Raw genomic sequence first — 21306 nt, 5'->3', positions numbered from 1 at the left:
AAAGTCAGACAAACTCCAAGCCCTGCTCTGTTTAAGTTTCTGTTCCATAGCTCACTTCGCGAGTGTGAACAGGGTACTTTTTGCTCAACTAGACTATTAGAAATTTCCTTAGCAGACCAAGTGAAAAAACAAATCTGATAATTTTTTTCATTTTAGCAATTAATTTGAAATCAGTTCCATTACAGAAGCATCAAGTCATAGGTTCTTGTTTTATCACACGCTTCATAAAGACAGGTTCATTACAACAGCTTTGAAGGGGACCCCCAGTTAGGTTCCCACTGGTCATGTTCTTGGGGAAAAACACCTTGGAAGAACTGTGATGCGACAGGAGGGGACTTCTGGAATTCAGAGCTGGATGTCCCTCGGGCACTAAAGCCACAGAATTAATGCCAGGTGGCACCACAGATTTCTTAGGGAATAGAATTTTGGTTTGTTCTAGAACAACATGTTTTACAGAAGTGGAAGCACCAGATAGTGATTCTTTTATTACTTCATTTGGGATCTTGCTATATAAGCAACTGGGGGCATTGTTTTCCATTATATCTGACCAAGCCCTGTAGCGAACCTCTGCAGATCCCCAGTAGTGTCTAATAGCAGACTCGGAGCGATGGCCTGTCACTGCCATTATTTCTCTAGGCCCCAGTCCTGCTTCACACAGCAGCTGGATGGTGGTAGTGCGGAGAGAATGATTGGTGTACCGCTGAGAGAGCCTGGCTGCCACACTTATCCTGGGCATCATGGTACCTAAGTAGTTCACACCCATCGGTTCTCTTTTGTACCAGACAGGCTGTTCTTGCATTTGCTCTGATGTAAGCTTTAAAGGGTGCAGGTAAAAGGCAGGGGGCTCTGGAGGCAGCTTGGACAAATAAAGCTCCAAGGAAAAAACAGGACAGTTAGGGTCCCCTGGCATATCATACATTTTACCCATTTTATGAGGATCTTCTCCATTTTTCCCTTTGCCAGGATACCTAAACATAGCATATCGACGCCCGTTCTTGTCCTTTTCAACAACAAATGCATCTGGAGCCAGATCTCTTAAAATTTCCCTCCCTCGCTTGGCAAAATGCAACTGCAAATCAAACCACACCTTGTTGACGAGAGCCAGCGGACTGTGCAAACCCAGCACACCAGATTGCTTAATCTTACGCAAGTCCTCAGCAGCTATAGGAGGATGGTGGTGAGTCTCATCCTTCCCCTGCAAGCGGAGCATCTTCAGCATACTCACAAACACCGTGTTTGCACTAGCAAACTCTTTGTCCTTCATTAAGCAAAGCTGACGATTATAAGGTGGCATTTTGAGATGCCGGTTTAAGCCAGCACGCATTGACTTGTAGCTTGCCACACTGTAGGTATTTCCGTCATGATTTCTTATTGTGTAATAAAACTCTCTTAAGATATCATTGAGTTCACTTACTGGCACCAACTCAAAGCTAGGATCCTTGCCATTTTTGGCCAGCCATTGTTTTAATAGGTTAGCTGCCCAGCCAGTCTGCTTGTGGGTGTTTTTGATGCTCTTAGCATCCTCTTCCTCTTCCTCCAAGCCAAAGAGGACATCCTTAGGGAAGTTAAAATTCGTCTGTGCTGCTTCTACTGCGTCTTTATTTTCTGATGAAGTCTCTTCCTGTTTCAACTGCTTTTCGAAACAATTGATCAAAGTTGTACCATCAAATATGCCACAGGTATACGGCACACAGCGAACTACTTTTTGATCTGAGAGCTGTGAAGTGTGGAGTAATACATAATATTTTTGTGGTTTTACGTAACAAAAAGCAGGTGGCATTAACTGGATTTTTCAAATGATACAGCATGTCAATTCCATACCTCAACTAGCCAATTAAAATGCATCAGGTTCTTCTTTTTAAACCATGGCATTACACATGCTTTAACTGATTTCACAGAAAGCAAACCTAGAGCATACACTACAACAGAAGACTGAAAACCGGAAAGCATCATGTTCCTTATTTCCCTCCTCCTTGCTCACCTTCCCTTGCTACATACCACTATGATACAGGCTGGTTTTCCCAACTTTTTTCCCCCAGATTTCAGGCTCTAACTGAAGAAAAATGCCAGAATATGCATCTTATACTGACAATTACATCTTCAAACTATTTCTGTCACCTGTTCTGGTACTGGATTTCCTACATATAAAGTACTGACAAGTGTTTTAATAGCTATAATCCACAGGTATCTTTGAAAAATGAAGTTCCAAACAACCATTCTTTATGAAATGCCTTAATAAAAAGGTAGAGTGAGGCAGACTTTATAATACTGGCTACCTCTGCCAGACTCTTTGTGTGACAGGTGAAAAACAATATTGTCCAGTGTATTTTCTTCTTGTTTTAAAATACCAACTGTACCTTGAAACACAAATGAATTTGGAAATTTTGGCTAGAAGAAATGAATTTTATTCCCCTTAATAAAATGACTTCTGGGTAACAGCAATGTGTAAGTATGAGGTGCTTTGTGAAATATCTATATACAGGAAGAAAATGCATTATGAGTAATTTTAAACGCTCAGTTTCAACCTTTAAATTTCAAAGTAAGTTCAACAAATTTTAGACAAGGATTCCAGAAGTACTGCAAGTTTTCCTTTATCATGAAGTAGCTATTCCTGAAAAAGTTTTCTTTTCCTTTATATTATTCCCTATGGCAATTTAATTAACTTCTGGATTAGCATGGAAATGAGAACACTGGAACATTTTATAAAATATTTGTAGATTTAAGTTCAAGCCCTTCAGACAAAGACTGGACAGCCTTTTTTTTTATTTAATATGGCAGCTCTGTTTAATTACACAAGGTTTTAGTGTGCTCCTCATTTACTAACTCATCTACCTTACACAAACCTCATCAGAAAACTTCTGAAAAGATTAACAGAAGCTCTGATACTCTGGATCAGAGGAAGAAGAAAAATACAAATGGACAGAAACTAGAAAGGGTGGCACAACAAGAAACTAAAGTTGTTTCATTCTAAGCAATAAAGGTTAAGAAGTTTTCTCCTGTGGATTGTAACTTTAGAATTTTATGTAGAAACAACGGACAACGTACCTGTGTTGTTCCCTCAGCAGTTCGCTTGTTTGCTGAAGCATCTGTTGGTGGCCTGCTTGTCTGGGTTTCTGAGGGGTCAAGAAATTGTTCATTTGCAGTATCTGATCAGTACTAATTATTGCTATCCACTACACAACTTTGGAGGCAATATTCAAAATTGGTTGATACTAAACATTCAGTATGTGGCACATTTAACATTTAGTCTTGATTTTCAATTCTAAGTATTCAAGTTTGATTAATGTGTTCCCTTCCTTGAAAGTCTGACAGTGTATTAAAAACATTTTACAAGCCTATCTGAGGATAAAGCGTAACTCCAACCTCTCCTCCCTCAGTACACAAACTGACAAGATATTAAACTGCAAAATGTTACCATTATTCAATATTTTTGTAGCCAAAAAATGACTGAAAAATGGATGGTTAAACAGATGGCAAAATACATAGCTGAGACAATTTATGCAGGAAGACTGAGTATCTTTATTAGCTCAGCCAAGCATATATCTAAAGCAATTTAAGTAGCAGCTGCTTCAATATTTGATGTAAATGTTTAAATCCAAATTCTCTGCTAGTAATTCCTTTTCATTTTAACCACAGCTTATCAGCAACAGTGCTGGACCAAAACAGTGTTTCAGTTCTGGTAAGGAAACTACTAGGGTACACAGTAAGGCTACGTGAGCTGTATAAAATGCAACACATTTTTTTGACACATCGGTCCCCTTCCATTCGTCACTGTGCCTCAGCTGTCATAACCCTTTTTATCTCATGTTAATTAATTTTTATCTGCTTTAGATCTAAGAATCAATGCAAAACATGTAACTGTCCAACTCTATGGGGGACATATTTTAACACAGGTAACTTAGAGACGGCAAAATGAAATAAAACCAGTTCCGATGTCAAGCTCTGCTTGAGTTCATTTCAACATTATATTGTGCCAATGAGGAATCTGCTATAATAAAATTAAGTTACTGATTATACTTTCAGTATGTCCTTGCTTACAAAGAGAGTCATGATTTTGAGAGGCTGTATTAAAAACAAATACCAAGCTGTTAATGGTAGAATAAGAGTTTCTGACTTCATGCTAGAAATTATATAAATCAAGTTCCAAATAAAACAAAGCTTACAAAGTCACACTGCTGACTCCTAAGGAGAGATTTGTCAACAATGTCTGAAACACATCTATAGGACAGAGATGATTTTGAACTTGAAAATTTCAACAGAAAGGCAACCCAGAAGCAATATCTCTGTAAAACACACTAACAAACAAACTTCCACAGGAGTGCAGTTTTGTGTTTCCCTTTGACAACTATTTTCCTTTCCCAGTGTCAACATTCAAGTGTAACTTACCAACTCTGGGTGCTGTAATGGTGGGTGTTTCAGTAGAAGCTGTACTGCTTAATGCAGAGAGGGGAATCTTCATCTGTAGAGGTGCTCGACTGCTGGAAGCATTATAAAGTCCTGCAGTACCCACTGTGGGCAAAGAAGTCCTTGTGGTCTGGGCAACAGGATGAATAGTCGAAACAGCCTGCACTGCCAACGTTGTGCTTATTGACCCAGCATTGACTGTAGAGTTCCTCTGAATACCAGGACTGGGCACAGATGGGATGTTATTTGGTTTAGTTGTGTTAGCTGATGCCAAGGAAACTGGAGTTTTGGTAAGGCTACCAACTGTAGATGAGTTTTGTACAGATATAAATTCAACACTGCCTGACTGCTGGCTAGTAACCAAAGTCCCTGTGTGGCCTTGCAGGAGCTGAGTCTGGGATGACACTGCAACAGGTACATGTAAGATTACAGGCAATGACTGCAACGAGACAGACACTGACTGAGTGCTGCCAGTGGGCACTTGGTTAGTGCCTACAACCGTAGCTGTGTTAGCCGTGGGAAGAACTGTTGTTGTCAAATTGCTGGTGGAGGTCACTGGAGTCTGAAACTTAGGATGCCCACTGACAACTGCTGGAGAAGCAGCATGACTGGAAGATGGCGCTACACACACACAAAAAAAAAAAAAAAAAGGAAAAAATAAGTATTTGAACCAAGTCGAAGTTTCGCTGCAGCACAACAAATGGAAACGATTTCTGCATGATATGTCAAACAATTTATGGGAGTCATGGGAATTGGTTGTCCAGAGAAGCTACGAATGCCCTATCAATGTAAGTGTTCAAAGTCAGGCTGGATGGGGCTTTGAGCAAGCTGATCTTGTGAAAGGTGTCCTGGCCCATGGCTGAGGGTTTTCACGAGATGATCTTTAAAGGTACCTTCCAACCCAAACCATTCTATGACTCTATGAAAAAGGTGGTACATGAATAACTTTTTTGAGCGTAAATAAAGGTTATAGACACTATTTTTCTGTGATATGCTCTGATATTCAGTGGTCTAATTAAATGCTGAAAATGTGTAAAATACAGCGTTTTAAACACGCATTACAGATATGGCAGAGCAACTGGACTTTGGAAAACACAAGCAAAGAAAAGCCAAGTCAGTTACAACTAACTTGCTTTGTACAGACAGGACCTCGTATCCAGAAGGTAGTACTGAAACCAAGTATTAATATGTCAGAGAAGATACTCAGTTTTATGCAATAAAAAATTTCAGGATTAAATCAGGAGCATAATACACTACACAAAGCTAGTATATACCTATATAACAATTCTGTGGAGAAGATTCAGCATTCAATGTTAAACTTTTTAAAAGCAAGGATGGTGAGACTACAAGGAATGTAATTAATGGTGGTTTTGATTCTACATTCCCTATAAAATTTCAGTCCAGAAATTCCATTTTTCAACATGTTTCCTTTATGAACTGGTGTTTATAACTGTCTTTAGTTTCCCACTTAATTTCTGTAGCCATTAGGCAGAGGGGATGATAACAGCATCCTACTACAATCAAGTACAGAAAGTGGCCTGAGCCATGTGTTTCACTTGTTGGCAGCTGAGACTCTGCCAGTTTTGCTGCCACACCCAGTGTGCAGTCTGCTGCTAAAAAGCATCTGGTTTACCCATGTTCTGGCTGGCCAAATCAACACATTTTTTCCCATACCTGGTAAGCATGCTACACAAATGTAAAATGAGAATGTGCTAGGGAGCTAAAATTAATGAATTTTCCTCTCAGAAAAAAAGACAGGAATATAATTCAGTTTTGCCCTGTTTAATGGAAAGTGATAAAACATTTAAGAATTGTGTTTCTTGACCTTAGAGAGTTTCTTACCTGCATTCACAGGGGCTTGAAAAGTTCCTGGCACGCTCTCTCCTGAACTCCTCTTTGACTCCAGCATCTGCCTCACTGTGCTAGGACTTCTATGGCATGAAGTTTCAGTTAGCATTTCTTGATGAGCCACACCAGGTATAATTACAAACAGTATGATAATGAACAAACCCCTTATTTTACAGCTATTCTTTTCCTAGAGATTTTCTAAACCCATTCCCTGCTCATCATACAAATTAACTTTGGATATTCCCCTCCTAAAAGAAGTGCAGAATTATTTGTAAATTTTCAAGTGCTTGCACCAAGTTTGCCTTTCACCATGAGAATTTTCCCTTCCTTGAAATTTAACTTTCATTTTTATCTGTAATTATTGACCACTTAAACAACATCTCAATTTACCTAAGAATGGATTCAATACTGTCAATTTATGACTTCCGTGAAAGCAAATAGAATTTTACACCTGAAGAGCAATGAAGGAAGTGCACTTTAATAAAAAAAAAAAATAGAGGGATTATCAATTACATTAGGTATCTGAAATGTCCTACTGTAAATTTTAACATGGTCAGAGTGATGTGGTTTGCTTACCTATATGTGGTATTGTTTGCAGTTGCAGTGTCAGCTGCTGGTTTCCCTGGAGACACAGGTGCATTTGCTGAATTCTACAGAGAAAGAGAGGGAGAGAAAAGACAAAACAACCGTAAGTCAGCTTGCAAACTTATGGTCCCATTCTAGTTCATATCCAGTCACTTCTGTGTGAGAGATTCATTTTCTGAAGCCAACACTGCAGGAGAACCTGACATATTTTACAACCCCCCCCAATTCAACTTGATCCTACCTGGCTCCCTCTCCTATATCCTCTCTTTCCTCTCCCCCTACCCCCCAGAATCAAGGTACTAGGATTCACTCTTATTTACACTGTACTCTTCACAGTGAAGTAAATTAGATTCAGGTAAATGAGATACACTTTAAAGAGTTTTCACAACAATAAAGGCTAAAGGAGCTTCTGTACAAACCACAGTAACATACCATGTTAAAAGACTATTCTTTCATATCACTGTCTTTAATCAAACAAGACAAATCTGCTTTGTGCAGGCCACTGAACAACCAAGTCACATCTTTTTGCATGTAAGCTTTCTTTATTGTTCAACACGAGGTTTAGGCTAACACAGGAAAAAAAACCCCACAAAAAATCTAGTTCTTACTTCCTGTCTTTTCTTCATGTCCTCCCTGGCTGCTCCAAACCGCTTTGTCAATCTAGCAATTTTAGCCTAAATGAGAAGAAGATGAAAACAAACAAAACCATAAATATCTTCCTCAAGAACCAGGAGATTATACAAAGATATATATAATTAAGACATCAAATCAAAGGTTGCTTTCGTATCATGGGAAATTATTTTTCCTTGAAACACAAGTATATTGTTTCAGAAGAGCAGAAAGACACACGTGTATCACAACCAAGATACCTTACAGACCACTAGAATTATTTCCCTTCCTATTCACAATTGCACAAACTGAATCCATCCTGCATGTTCACATAAAATTCTATATGAATGAAAATCTTGTACGATATTCTTAATTTGACTGTGTAGTTGATGGCTAAAGACACCAGTAGACAAGTAAATTGAAAGCATCTTAGATAGCACTTAACAAAAAAAATCAACATTAAATGTCTCGGGCAGCAAGGGGAAAAGTTGTGTAGTAGGAACTGGTCTGGCAAGCTTCATATTTGTTTCAATGCTAAAAATAAAAGAGCCTTATTGTTTAAATTTGTTGTGACAGAAGCTTTTAATTGTCCTGTCACTTCAAAATTCTCTGATTTTTGTTATGTTCCTCATGTCACCACGATGTACGTAATTCCTATGGAGAATGCCAGAAAGCAGAGAGCATCTAACACCAGCTATTTTTTTCCTTCCTAGAACATAATTATATACTTTCTGGGGAAACAACACATGATATAGAATGTTCAGAAGAAGTCCAGTGCTACTGTCCCCTCCTTTCTGCGCTTTTCCATTTTTATGCAAATTTCTGGCTTCATAGAGGCATTAGACACTTTCATACCTAGCATTTTTTTGAAAAATGTCTAAATAGAACAGAAGAGTAGAAGAGCAGTTCAGTTACAGCTAATGAATCAATTTGACAGAAGGAAGACTTGCTTTAGGGCTTTCTGATGATTCACTGGTTGCTTTTCCCTTTCTGAGTAGGAAAATATAATTTTACACCTCAAAAGGGACATTAAGCATTTGCTAATTCCTCTTCATCCTTCGCCCTTTGCAGACTCCAAATGGCTTCCCTACTGACAACTGCAGGAGACTCACTACTAAATATTGAGGGACTTATTTCAAAATTTGTTCTTAGCATGCAGCAGAACACACACTCACCTGTAGTTCAGTGAGCACAGTTTTATGCCTCTTGTTACATTCCACTTTCTCTATTCGAGTTTTCAAATCTGCCAGAGTCTTGTCAAATACTGCACACTGTAAAGCAGTAAGTTTTTCTTCTAACAGCCTCTGGATAATCTGCAAAATTATGATATAAAAAAGCAAAAATAACAATGCAATCCTAGAATTTGGGAGAGCTTGTATAAAAACATTCTCAACTCTTAACAGAACAATGACAGCTGTTGTGCCCTGTCAATCAAACAAATCTATAGTCACCAATAAGCATCTGGTTACACAGCTAAGGAGCTTCTACATCTATTTTGGCAAAGAGTCCCTTCTTTGCCACTAATTCAATAAATTAATTTCACTGCAGTATGGTAAGTGTATAAAATCTTACTACATATAAAAAGAACCTTCACAACAGAAGATATTTTATAAAAGTGTAGTGTTCACACAAATTAATTTTTCTTCTTTCTGTTCTTGACTGAGGACATGGACATTCAAAGAACAGAAATTAAAGACATTCAACAAAACCTTATTTCTGAGATATATTTTCCCCTAGCAAAAACGCAGTGTAGCTTTTCTTGCAGATGCAAAAAACGGAAAGAGAAAAGACTGATTTGCACAAAGTTTACTTGATAAACTTATTATTTAAATTTTTTCTCCCTTCTATACCTATTCAAGTGTGAAAAAGTTTCCTAGGAAACAAACATAAATAAGCAACAAACACGGTTTGGTTTTTGTCATCCTACATTAATGAAGTTACAACTCACCTTAGCTAACTAACTAATGGAGTAAGTGCACAAATATTTTTTCTTTAAGATCAGAGCTCCCTTACATGCCAGTGGTGCAATCAGGCAATGAACAACTCTGCTGAAATGCGCAAAACTATACATCGATTACACTCTTGTTTGGACACAAACTTTCTTTAAGGCTAAACACACAAAAAAGCACATCACGTATGAACTTCATCATGCTGAAATACCTCCATTACTAACATTCTCAGTTTCTGGTCACATGAGACTTGAGAGTTTAAGTATTTTGTACATTTCAAATGGAACTTTTGCAGCATAGTTTTCAAATGGTATTTGATCTCTTCTTAAAAGCAGGGCTATGTAGGACGTTATATGAATTAAGCGACCTTTCTTATTTGAGTTACATCCAATGTTCAACCACAAAAAAGAAAAGTGCATGGGGGCATAGGGAGCGTGTGAGAAAGAACAGCTAATTCAAAGACAGTAACACAAGTGACAGATGTGTGTATGTTCTTTGCTCTGCACCTCCATTCTACCTTTTGTAATTTTTGGTCAACATCCTTTCTGGCTGTAATTTTCACTTGGAATTCTGCTTCATAATCTTCTCCTATGTACCGACAACGTTTAGAATGAATGTTGTCCATGTCATCAGACTTGGAACGCCTCCTCTTGGACCCGTCACCTGGAACAATTAGATAAAACTGCTTGTGAGGAACTCTTGAAAAACATGCATGTGCAGAATGCCATGATTACTGTGAAGTTGCATTTGTTCTCAGTTTAAGCTTTTTCATTCTAACCACTAGGAATGCCTTTGAAAAAGCAAGACGCTTGATGACAACAAAGCACAAAACCAGTCCCTTTGATACCTGTGCACTACCATCCTGTTACTGAGTTCTGCTTTGTGATTCACCAAATCACTGCTCCAAACACAAAATGGCTCTAGTACCACCATTCCCTTCTCTGGGACTTCCCTCGACTTCTTCCTGCTCCTATCAGCATCATCCTATAATGAAACATGGCTTCCAAGAAGTGAAACAAAACTTTCTTTTGAAAAAAATGCCCTCGTCTTGGGCTTTCAGACAAATCAAACTACATCTCATTCTAACTGTGCCAGTAATGAACTTTCCTTACCTGCCCTGATGTTTTGACCTGTACCTCCAACACTTGTCTGAAAAAACATTCAAACCTTTTCTTCTTGAGTAAGAAGAAAAGTAAAAATATAACAAAAGAATGTGCACAAAACATACTATAAATCATTTTCATTACGCTGATGAAGCACGCAAGAGTCAAAGTGACCTCATTCACTCCTCCAGCTCCTGGCACTGTGCTCAGCAGAAAGTTCCTGAGGACAGGAGTGACATCTGCTTTGATACAATCTTCAAGGGCAATAAGGACCCAGGGAATTCCAGGATCATCAGCTTCACCTCGATCCCTGGGACTGTGATGGAACAAGTTATTCCAGAAATCAGCTCTAAACCTATTAAGACGGCAGTAATGGGGAACAGTCAGAAGGGATTTATCAAGGAGGCATCGTATATCATCAGCCTGATACCCTTCTATGGTGAGACAACTGTCTTGGTGGATGAGGGGAGAGCAGTGGATGCTGTTTGTTGTGTCTTTAGTAATGTTTTGACACCTGCAACAGAGACAAATTCGTGATGTACGACCAAGGTAAAACTGAACTGGCGCAACTGTTACGCTTCAAGAGTTGTGATTAGTGGTACAAAGTCCAGCTGGAGCACATCACTAGTAATGTACACCAGCAGATGCTACTGGTACCAACACTAACAGCTTAATTCATGACCTAGATAATGGGATAAGAGAGCATCCTCAGCAATTTGCGGGTGACACAGAACTGGAAGGAGAGATTGCTACACTAGATGGTTATACTGCCCTTCAGTGTCACACTGACAAACTGGAGAAATAGGCAAACATGAACATCATGAAGTTTAACAAAAGGAAATGCAAAGTCCAGCACCTGGGTAGGAATAAACCCACGCACTAGTACAGGATGGGAACTCACTGGCTTGAAAAGAGCTTTGCAGAAAAGGCCCTGGTGGCCTCCAAGCACATGAAGTTGAACACGGGCCAAAAATCTGCACTGTTGGCAAAAGTGGACAAGATCACCTTTGGCTGCCTGAGGATGAGTATTGCCGCAGGCTGAGGGAGGTAATTATTCCCCTCTAATCAGGGGATGTGAGACTAAACCTTATGCCCAGTTCTGGGCTTCTAAATACAAGATAGATCTGAGCACACTGGAGAGACTGCAGTGTACAGCCACCAAGATGTTTTACACACTGAAGCATCCGTCATGAGCTGCAATTGTTCAACTGAAGCAGGCCATTAGGGAAGGTTTTATAATGTGTGAAAATTACCTGACAGGTGGAGAATGAACAAAGAGCAAGACTCTTAGTGAGTACCACTGACAGAACAAGTGAAATGGTTGTAAATTGAAACACAAGAAATTCCACTCAAATATATAAAAACTTCTTTACTGTGAGAGTGGTCAAACACTGGAAAGTTGTGGAATCTTTACCTATGGAGATACTCAAAACCTGCCTGGACATGGTCCTAAGCACACTGCTCTACTTGACCTGGTTTTGAACAAGGGTGTTGGACTAGATAATCACCAAAGATCTCTTCCAACCTCAATGATTCTGTTTCTAACACATACCACCAGTGAAGCACAATAGTTTTAACATTACATACTTTTCTCCGTTTGTTTCTCTTCTTCTTTGTGGGCCTCTTCTTCTTTATTCTCATCACTCTCCTGTCTTTTCTCCTCCACCACCTCTTCTACAAACAGAAGAAAAACTCCATGTGTTACTAAAAGTCTCATAAGAGTTTTATTTTGACTAACAAACCTAGAATACTTATGAAAAACTGTATCACAGAAGGCAAGGCAATAGAAATAAGTATGACAGAAAGGGAATGCATACATGAAAAAAATTAAGAGGGTACCTTCAGAACAAAAACTTCAACTATCACACAACACAGTAAGACTCACTTCCGAATTTGCTTAGCATTACAATCAGAATAACTGAACTATAATAACTGAGGTAATACAATGTCTCAGTTACTTCTGAAATGAAATGATAGTGTTTTAATATAGCTAAAGTTATCAGCAAATTATTTTAGCTTATTTTTCCACCTAGAAAAAATATATGAAAACTTCAGTAACAAAATCCCAATATGTTTCTCTGTTTACAATTGCAAATTCAACCATAACCTGTATGGTAGAAAAGGTCCAGATTCTTCTTTGATTACCAAATAGCATTTTTGACTTAGAGTTTCTTGCTAATAAGAAGCATCACAATTTAAGACTAGTCATTAAAAAAAAAATAGTTTGGGAAATGCTTAAACATAAAAAATCTGAAATAACACCCCCCGGCCCAGAGATTAAAATGAAAAATGCTAACACTTCCTGAAAAAATTTATTATCTGTTCCATTATGTGTTTCATACAGGCTGTATTTGCCACCTCCTGCACTTGCTAGATATAACATATAACTATTCCTTTTAAGACTAAATTAAAATCTATCCAGAATATAACAGAGCAAGTTAGCACTGTTATGCACATCTTGATCTGTACAATTCCTTGATTTCCTATATTCACTTTGTTATTACAACAGAGTTTACTAACTTTTTTAGGGAAAGTTCTGGCTGCAAGGTATGCCTGAAGCTCTCTCAACACTAAATTTTGCTTCTATTATGAAGAACACTTGAATGATTTAAAGTAAGTCACTTAATATATCAGGAAAAGGAAGGAGTCAGAAACCAAACCCCTGAAATGATGAGATTTTTTATTTTGTTAATTTATGCAAAAAAATTATATTCATACCACATAAATTCTTCAATCCCAGTCTGATATATTAAGGTAATAAAATGGCACAGTGCCTATGCCACCTGCTTTTTAAGACTTAGAGATAAACTTCATGTATTTAATTGTTAGCAATAAAACAGGACTCATTTGCTTAAGAATCTAAAGGAGAGTCATTAAATTCAAGGGAACTTTTCCCACAATTTACAGATTTTAATATTCAGTCAAAAGAGACAAATATTCCATGGAAAGATATATACACCTAGAGTGTTTTACAAATACATTACAAGCTTAAAAGCTGAGTTTTTTTCAGTTCCATGGAAAGGACAATTAATTTCAGTGATAAGGAAGTCCTTTCCTTGCAAACTTCCATCACTGTGAACAAATCTAGCTCATTTAACTAAAAGTGGTTTAAACATGATGCCCAGCTAAACCTTTCTAGTTAAGAAGGTTCCATACACAATATGGAGAAATTTTACAACTATCAGCTTATTTTTCACTGATAAACTGTGCTCTCGTTATCCTGATGCTAGACAGGCAGGAGCAATGAATATAACCCTTTAAACAACCCAGTTTGATTATATCATCAAGTTATCACAATTGTCTTAAGTCACACTATTTGCTGTGGGTCTCAACACAAAGGTACAAAGGTGGGGTGCTTTGGTGTTTTTAAAAATTAAGTGTTTGCCTGTTACTAAACAACTGAAAATACCTTGTAGTAATTTCTACAGCTGATCTGACTAGTGGCTGGCTGGTTATTTATTTGAATGTCAGTTCAGCCAGAAAACATATATAAATGCAAGTAAAACTAATGACTAAACCTAAGAGCATCCAAACAGTATCTGAAAATTACTCAGGAGGGCATAGTCATACTCTTATAATTCCACAGTTGTGTAACTGCACAGACAGCAACCACAAGAACAAAAGCACAGCCTAAGCAGTGATTCTGCAATCAAACTCTACCCCAAAGTTAGTAACAGAAATAGGTTTTTCCCCCGTGAAACATGACAGGATTTGACTATTTTTGTTTTGGGAAGAAATCATAGATTCATGTATTTTCAAAGGAATTATCATGACCTAGACATGCTGGTGAAACAGGATGACAAATGCTTCATGATACTTAACAAGGGCAAATACAGAAGTCCTGCACGTGGGAAGGGGGAACCCTTGCAACGACACAGGCTAGGGCCACAAAGCAGAGCTGCTCCCTAGCCATGAGGCCTCACATAGACAGCAAACAAAGTACAAACCAACAGCATGTCCTTGCAGCAAGTGATGTCTGGAACATCCTGAGCTGGCTTTCTAGGAAGAGAGCCAGTATATCACAGCAAGTAGTTACTGCTCTTTCCTTGGCAGTTGTTATGCCACTACAGTTAGGAGCAAGAGACTGCTGAGAAATTGGGGAACACGACCTGTTACAGAGGCTGAGGAAGCCAGACTTGTTCAGCATGAAGAAAACAAGCCTTAACAGGGACTTAAGGACAGCTTTCAATACCTATAAGGTAGTCTTTAAGAAGATGGCACCAGACTTACTGTAAAGGTGCATAGCAAAGGGTAAGAGACAACACATGTAAGCAGAAATGAGAGATTCCAACTGATAAAACTAAAAATATTTCCAGCAAGAAGAGTCATTGGAACAGGCTGCCCAGAGAGGTCATCCAGTCTTCACATCCGTGCAAGTTTTCAAGACCTGACTGGATAACGTTCTGAGCTACCCTGCAGCTGAACCAACTTTGAATAGAAGGCTGGACTAGAGACCTCTTGAGGTCCTCTTGCCTATCGTAAAATATACCAAAAGAAAATTTACACAGTGAATCAGACACAAAGAACAGTATTAACTGTTTATTTATTATTACACTTCAGTTGGAAAAAACCCACAAGGACTGAAAGATTATAACTGATGAATCCAATATCCATTAATGGTTCCTCCAAAGTCTGCTGGACAGAAGTTAGCCTGATTTCTGGTTTGCAAAATCCAGTGGATCAAAAAATGCAGCAGTGTATCTTTGTCTGCTGCAGTAAAAATCCCTGTTTTCTACCAATATATTCAGCTACCATTTCCAGGTATTATAGACCTCCTTAATCTTCTATTGGATGAACAAAACCTTTGTTCTTTTAAGCTTTCCAGTACAAAGTTTGCTTCCAAATGCTGAAGTAATTTTTTTTGCAGCAACTCTCTGAATATCTTCCAATATCCCTTTTTGAAGTAAAAACCAGAAATAGAAATGTTGTTGCAGAAGAGTGGTCTCACTGGTGCTACTTCAGTGTAACTTATTTTCCTGTTAGCGAGTTCAAGAATTTTGACAGCTGGTTCTCTCACAACCCAGGAATAAAAGTTCATTCTTAGTTATTTATCTGCCATTAACATGTTCTGAAGTTCTCTTCAAACATTACTACTTAGAAGACAAGCTGTATTCTTATAAACCTTAACAGCAGCCTTTATTCTTGAAAGGTTGTACTTGGGTGTGCTGTTTGAGTTCAGTCTTCCTTAACCAAAGATCATTAAGAAGTAAGCCTCTTTCAAACTATCCCTGCAGGGTATGAAATGCCAATGCTGTAGATACGGATCTAGAATGCACTCAAAGTGCTAGCAATTCTGAGAAAAACTTCAGATTTGCTCTTGCAGGCAAGCTCCCCTGGTCAAACCTGACAGTGTACAGATTAGGTAAGAAACAGAACTTTGCAACAATTGCACTGGGTAAAATCAACAGTTCATCTAAGCCAGGATCCCATTTCCAAAACTTTCATGTAGACATGAACAGTAGATGATCAAATAGGGAAGAGTATAAGCAGGAGAAAAGAACATAGTTACACAGTTCTAGAAAACTTCGTCAGCTTTCTGAAAAATTGCTGGTGAAAGTTGCCAGGGCCTCAGGGTTTATGCACTTGATAGCCTTCAAGAAAATTGCGTGGAGACCTAATAGCAACTTTTCAATATCTGAAGGGCCTACAAGGAGCCGGAGAGAGACTCTTTATTAGGAACTGCAATGATAGGACAAGGGGTAATGGGTTCAAACTGGAGGAGGGAAAGTTAAGGTGAGATGTGAGCTAAAATTTTTTTTTATTATAAGAATGGAGAGACACTGGCACAGGTTGCCCAGGGACGTGGTGGCTGCCCTGACCCTGGCAGTGTTCAAGGCCAGGCTGGATGAGGCCTTGAGCAACCTGATCTAGTGACGAGGTGTTTCTGCCCATGGCAGGGGGTTGGGACTAGATTATCTGTAAGGTCCATTCCAACCCTTAAATTCTATGATTCTTCTTCCACGGATGACAAATGAAGGCAAACTTTTAGCAGTAACTGAGCTCCATACTTCTCCACATGGAGACCCATCTTCAACTGATTGTTTCCTCCTCCTTCCCATCTTATCTGAAGACAGCTTCACTTCCACAGGTTCTTGTTAAGGAATTACTTGTGTTTGAACATCCAGATAATTCAAATACATCAATCAGGTCTTGTAATGTATTTGTTTACATACACAAAGAGCTCCAAGGTCTTCTAACGTATGATCTTCCATTACAAAAATCCGTGACAACATAGCTATTATATCTACTACTCCTCTGACACCACAATGTGTATTTCTCATTGGAAAAGATGAAAGAGTAACCCTGATGTCTTCAGTGAAAGAACCCTTTAAGTGCAGTGAGAACAAGGATAATCAATTTATTTGTAATGTTCATTTTATAGAAGGGACTCATAAAACACTAGTTTTGACACAAATGAACACCATGTTCTTTCTCACTGCCTCTGAAAGACTTTCATTGCACAACAACGGTATCACTTTTGAAATCTCAGTGCAACAGCTGACACCTAAATAAGACCCTTAGAAGAAACTATGGAACCTACCTTTCCCCTGTTTAACTAGCATAAATTTCAAGGTAAATACCAAAAAAGGAGGAGCCGGAAACATGGCTGAAGAGACATTCTTATCTCCATTTCTCTAGCTGATTAGAGACTGAAGACTCAGAATGATATCGTACATTAGTGAAAGATTCATCATTAATGAAACAAGAGTTGAGAAACTATGGTTATTAACTACCCAGAGACTGAAAACCACCTAAATCTTGTTTAAGCTATGGGATTCCTACCCAGTCAAACATAGGTTTAGCATGATCATCATTTCATAAAACGTTCTGTTGGGGGAGGAGAACAAAAAAAATCCAACCCCAAGAATAATTTCAAACAACATCTTTCTTAATTAGAGATAAAAGATCAGTGTCAGCTTCTCTGTAAATTATTTATCCATTTTATTTTCAGAAGTGCAATAGTATGACAATGAATACCCTATGTAAAAAAAAAAAAGTTTACAAACCAGTATGACAACAACAGACTATAGAGGACATCCTTTCAGCTTAACATAAAAAAACCTTCTGTTAATTCCACGGCGACATTAAAGTACCAGCTTCCCACGCTTAACATTTAAAAGCATTAATCAGTTGCCATAGCCATCAGATAAAAGATAAAACCCACTATGAGTTATATGAATAAAAGCTACAATGGTATGAATACAATACTTTACTTGCATTTTCCATTAAACCTTTCCAATAACTGTCTTTTAGTGAAGAAAAAAATATAAATTAAACCAAACAGGAGTTGTGGCATGCCTGGATTACACGTATGTTCCCTTCTTACCATTTTTCTGCACATTAAAGAAAGCTAAACGAGCAGTAAATGAACACATTTCTCTTCTCACAAATCATTCTGTTCCATCTCTCGTAATTACTCATCTTTCCTCTTTCTCTACCCACCATCTCACCCAAGTTTGCACCAAAATTTGCTAAGAGTATGAATAAAATCTCCAAAATCAAATCAAAACAAAACAGATCTCAAAGATGGTAGTTTTTAGTGTTATTTTTCCTGGGCCTCAAATTTCATCCTTGAAAACTGTAAGACTACATAATATCATTGGTGAGTAAGACTGCCTTTTGATTTAGAAAACATGTCAAGAGTGTGTCATTCTAAGCAATGAAAAAGATCCCAAACCTGAATAGAAACTACCAGTTAAGAACCTTCTTACCTGGAAGACTTGACTTGCTTGGCAATATCCCTTCAGCATGTTCCTCCTTCTCATCACAGGGATCCTCTTCATCAGACAGTACTAGGAAAGCCTCTTTTGGCAGACTTTCATTGCTTTCCTGCTTGGATGGTGAGCCCAAAGAGTTGTCTATTTTCTCTTCTGAATCTGAGACTATGTCATCCACTGGAAGCAGAGAACTTTTAGAAAAACAGCTCAGATCATCTTCAGACGGTGCTAGTTTTTCCAAAATGGGAATGATTTCATCTGTTTCCATAGCATTAGTGTTGTTCAAGATGCTTTCGCTTGGCTCATCTGCTGTCTTCTTAAGAGTAGTTTCTGAAAGACCTGCATTGCCTTCTTGTTTATCCTGGTCAGCTTCCATACTGCTGGAGACGGTTGCTTCTTCAACAGCATCTTTAGCAGTTACTTCTTCAGTCTTCTTTTCCTCACTAGAGAAACTAGAATTAATAGTTACATCATTTGTTTCTCCCTTCTCTTCAGAAGAGTCCTTAGTATCACAGATTGATTTACTTTCACCTTCCAACGGTGTATCACTCTTTCTTTGGTCCAAATGATCTTTTGCATTATTTTCTTCATGGAAGTTGTCTTTATTGCTACCAAGCACTCCATTTCCAGCCTCACGAGCTACTGCAGTATCAGTATCTTTATCTTGCTGAGGAGTAACATTTTCTGGAGACAGTGTTGGAGGTTTGGATTCTGTGTCACTGACTGTGTTCCCTGCCCTCTGTTCAGGACTTTTGCCCCTGTTAATTTCATCAGAAGCTGTTCTTCCTTCTTCAGAGTTAACACACACACCCACTATGCCATTAACCTCCTTCTTGTCCTCCATACAGTCTGTATTGCTTAAAGAGGAATTTAAATCAGAATCTCCATTCTCGTGTTTTCCATTTACCAACTTAACTTCAGTTGTCTTCAATAGCTCCTCTTTAACCTTATAGACAACTTCAAGTTGTTGCCGATCACTTACTCTCATTGTTTTTCGTGCTTTAAAGACTTTTCTCTGAGGTTCATCTGTGGTATCCATCTTGAACCTTAAAAAAAAAGTTCAGGAAGAATTGTGAAGGTAAAAATTTATCATTGCATTGCAGTGTTACTAAGAAAGATTGCAGCATTTAGCACATTTTAAAGCAAACCAGATTAACTGTATCGCCAAAACCAAAGACACACATCAACACACAAATTTGACATCAGAAAAAGTGAATACAAATTTCTGTATAGGCTGCACATACATGTATGTAAAGATCAGAGAGATCACACTATAATATTATGCAGTAATATTCTGACTACACATTTTAAAACAGTTGTCATCTCGTAGTGTTATAGCAAAGTCACGTGAGATTTTCAGGTTAGATATCGTACTAAGGCAAGAGCCAACAGCCTCTCTTCTCATAAAAAAAGTACAAAATATTCTTGAGCCATCAGTTTATTTTATCTTTCTAAAACTATGGAATTTCATGAGTTTCAAAGAGACTTAACAACTGGGTAAATGATTTTTGTATCAAGTCACTTTTAAGAAAAATCTATAAAAAGAATTTCTGAATGTGTCATTAGATACTTTCTTCTATTTAGATCAAATTTACCTTCATCATCCATATTTATACAATGGTTAATTGAACTTGGGTTTTTAAAGCACTTTCATTCAGTTTTCAGTAATATTCTATTATGGCCATTTATAGCCATAAAAACTTTGCACCTTGTACAAAAATTTTCTCTTACCAGGAAAACTGGTGGGTTTTCCCTCTGTATAATTATATTTGTTCCATCCACCCACATAAATATTAGGAAAAAGAAGAACATTAATATATAAAAAAATAAGAAAAATCATGTTTGAAAACCTACTTTATCAACTCAATAAATGGAATTAAATCCAGCATTACCTGAGAAGTTATAATAATTTTGTTGAAAGGCAACATCTTATTTCATTTGTTTCCATTAAACAAAACAAATCCATAGGAATTTTTAAACTGTATTTTCCCCAATGTGGTCTTGCTTTAGGGCCTACCTTTAAAGGATTGGATATGATAATATTGTTCAGAAGGAGAAAGCAATTAAAGAAGTTGCTGTATCCTGAATATAACTCAACAGCTAAGATCTTCAATCAGCTGATGCTAACCAGTTTAGCACTTCTGAAGCTACAAACCGTCCTAGGTTACTCCGGTCTAGGATACAGCTTTTATTAAGTTTCTCAAAAACATGTGAAAAGTGACTTGGGTAATAGCAGTTAAAAGACACTAGAGCAAGTAGAAATAAAAAAGAAAATAAATCACACAGTTACCTCTACATGAAAATTTTTTCCCCCCCAATCACCAGCCAGGCAAAAGTTTATAACCCTGATAGAACAGAACTATTAGAAAAGGATGCCTTTTAAATGTCTAGTATGATTCATTTTGCATCATCTCCCAATCCATCTTCATTCATAGAGCTGAGAAAGGCTTGGCTAACCCTGAACTGATTCCAAGAGCTCCTATTAGATAACCAACTACTCAGAGTTTTCAGTTAGTATAGTACAAGAATACAGGGCCTTTGCACCAAAATGAAGAAAGGCAAGTAGTTTGATCTCCCATACTACAGTGTTCTCTTTTATAGGCATTACCCAGAATTTACAAAATATATTACAAAATTCACAATTTTGCTTTTCCTATGATCCATACTAATAGATTAATACATTTACACACAACTTAAAATCATTCCTAAGTGCATCGCTAGAGTAACTGTAAAATATAATTTAAAAGAAATTAATCTTTACTGTTCTAATTTCTTAATCATCTAAGCAGTTTTTCATTCATACTTTAACATTAAATAACTACAGAGAAAATGAAGAACACTTCCTTTAAAACCTGAAAAGAATATCAGTCTTAAAAAAAAAAAAATCAAACATCAGAATACCTTTATATTGATGCATCCTTGCTTTTTTTTTCTTTAAAAAACACTGAATGAACCAGCTTAAATTTCTAATGCATTTTAAAATTATGTTTACTTTTACTTAGGACAGTACCCAAAATCTAGTTACAAACAAAGCTCTAATACAGTTCTAGAGAGAACCTGTAGGAAAAAAGGCTTCTCAAATTTCCATTG

At 37.6% G+C, this 21306-nt stretch overlaps 1 protein-coding gene across 1 annotated transcript in view; it reads right to left on the bottom strand.

Moving 5' to 3' along the window:
• The window catches only part of ATF7IP (activating transcription factor 7 interacting protein), a 45528-nt gene extending 26273 nt beyond the window's left edge, over window positions 1-19255 (bottom strand). The window contains exons 1-9 of the mRNA XM_009070052.1: window positions 18211-19255; window positions 12086-12172; window positions 9913-10058; window positions 8622-8759; window positions 7446-7511; window positions 6829-6902; window positions 6247-6335; window positions 4387-5025; window positions 3046-3113 (exon numbers count right to left, since the gene is read on the bottom strand). Of these exons, the coding sequence (XP_009068300.1) occupies window positions 3046-3113; window positions 4387-5025; window positions 6247-6335; window positions 6829-6902; window positions 7446-7511; window positions 8622-8759; window positions 9913-10058; window positions 12086-12172; window positions 18211-19255 (2352 nt within the window). The remainder of the gene's footprint in view (window positions 1-3045; window positions 3114-4386; window positions 5026-6246; window positions 6336-6828; window positions 6903-7445; window positions 7512-8621; window positions 8760-9912; window positions 10059-12085; window positions 12173-18210) is intronic.
• Window positions 19256-21306: the final 2051 nt, after the last annotated feature.

This window comes from Acanthisitta chloris, unplaced genomic scaffold, assembly GCF_000695815.1.
Source record: "Acanthisitta chloris isolate BGI_N310 unplaced genomic scaffold, ASM69581v1 scaffold9412, whole genome shotgun sequence".
NCBI lineage: Eukaryota > Metazoa > Chordata > Aves > Passeriformes > Acanthisittidae > Acanthisitta > Acanthisitta chloris.
The sequence above is the reverse complement of the archived record's forward strand: the minus strand, read 5'-3'. Positions and strand labels throughout refer to the sequence as shown.